This window comes from Octopus bimaculoides, chromosome 29, assembly GCF_001194135.2.
Source record: "Octopus bimaculoides isolate UCB-OBI-ISO-001 chromosome 29, ASM119413v2, whole genome shotgun sequence".
Taxonomy (NCBI): Eukaryota; Metazoa; Mollusca; class Cephalopoda; order Octopoda; family Octopodidae; genus Octopus; species Octopus bimaculoides.
The window spans coordinates 1,870,950-1,871,889 of NC_069009.1; the positions used below are offsets into that span (position 1 = coordinate 1,870,950).

A 940-nucleotide genomic window follows, 5' to 3' on the forward strand; every position below is an offset into this window, starting at 1 on the left:
TATATATATATATATATATACACACATACGTACATATGTATGTATATATGTGTGTATATATATGTGTGATTGTGTATGTTTCAGTCCCCTTACCTAGACATCATGTAATAGTCGTAAACGTGTGTCACTGTCGTACAAGCGGTGTTCGGTTCTAGTCATCTGTGGAGAGAAAACATGTCCCTCCATGGGGAAATATTACCTCGCCCGGAAACAGGTGAGGATTGGTGACAGGAAGGGTATCCTGCATCAATGTCTTATGAGTTTGAGGACCCATATGAAGGCTTTGAAAAATTGCCCCTTTTTTTTTGTCTGTAATGAAAACGGAACGAAGGAGAAATAACGACCCAACCGCTAAGGCCACACATCTTCCCTACACTCCCAGATGTAGTCACTCACTTCGTTTGTTACGATGACGAGTGTTCCGGTTGATTCAATCAACGCAACAGCCTGCTCGTGATATTAACATGCAAGTGGCATCTTGAGTTACGTATTGTCATTTAACGTCCGCTTTCCATGCTAGTATGGGTTGGACGATTTGACTGAGGACTGGTGAACTAGGTGGCTACACCAGGCTCCAATCTAATTTGGCAGAGTTTCTACAGCTGGATGCCCTTCCTAATGCCAACCACTCCAAGAGTGTAGTGGGTGCTTTTACGTACCACCGGCATGAAGGCCAGTCAGGCGGTACTGGCAATGGCCGCGCTCAAAATGGTGTATTTTATGTGCCACCTGCACAGGAGCCAGTCCAGCGGCACTGGCATCAACATTTTAATTCTAAATTATAATTTGTTTTGAAATTTTAACATATGAATTTTTTTTTAATTATTTTTTCATTGAATAGATAAGATTACTGGGGTAAGACTGCACCACACCCTAGATAGGATTACTAGGCATCGCATCATGTTTGCACACAAGACTATTACTACACCGTACCTCACTG

General features: G+C 42.3%; 1 protein-coding gene across 1 annotated transcript in view; it reads right to left on the minus strand.

The window, feature by feature from the left end:
- Positions 1-93: 93 nt before the first annotated feature.
- Positions 94-940, minus strand: part of LOC106881661 (zinc finger protein 569) — a 3,780-nt gene continuing 2,933 nt past the window's right edge. The window contains exon 2 of the mRNA XM_052977827.1: positions 94-159. Coding sequence (XP_052833787.1) covers positions 94-159 — 66 coding nt within the window. The remainder of the gene's footprint in view (positions 160-940) is intronic.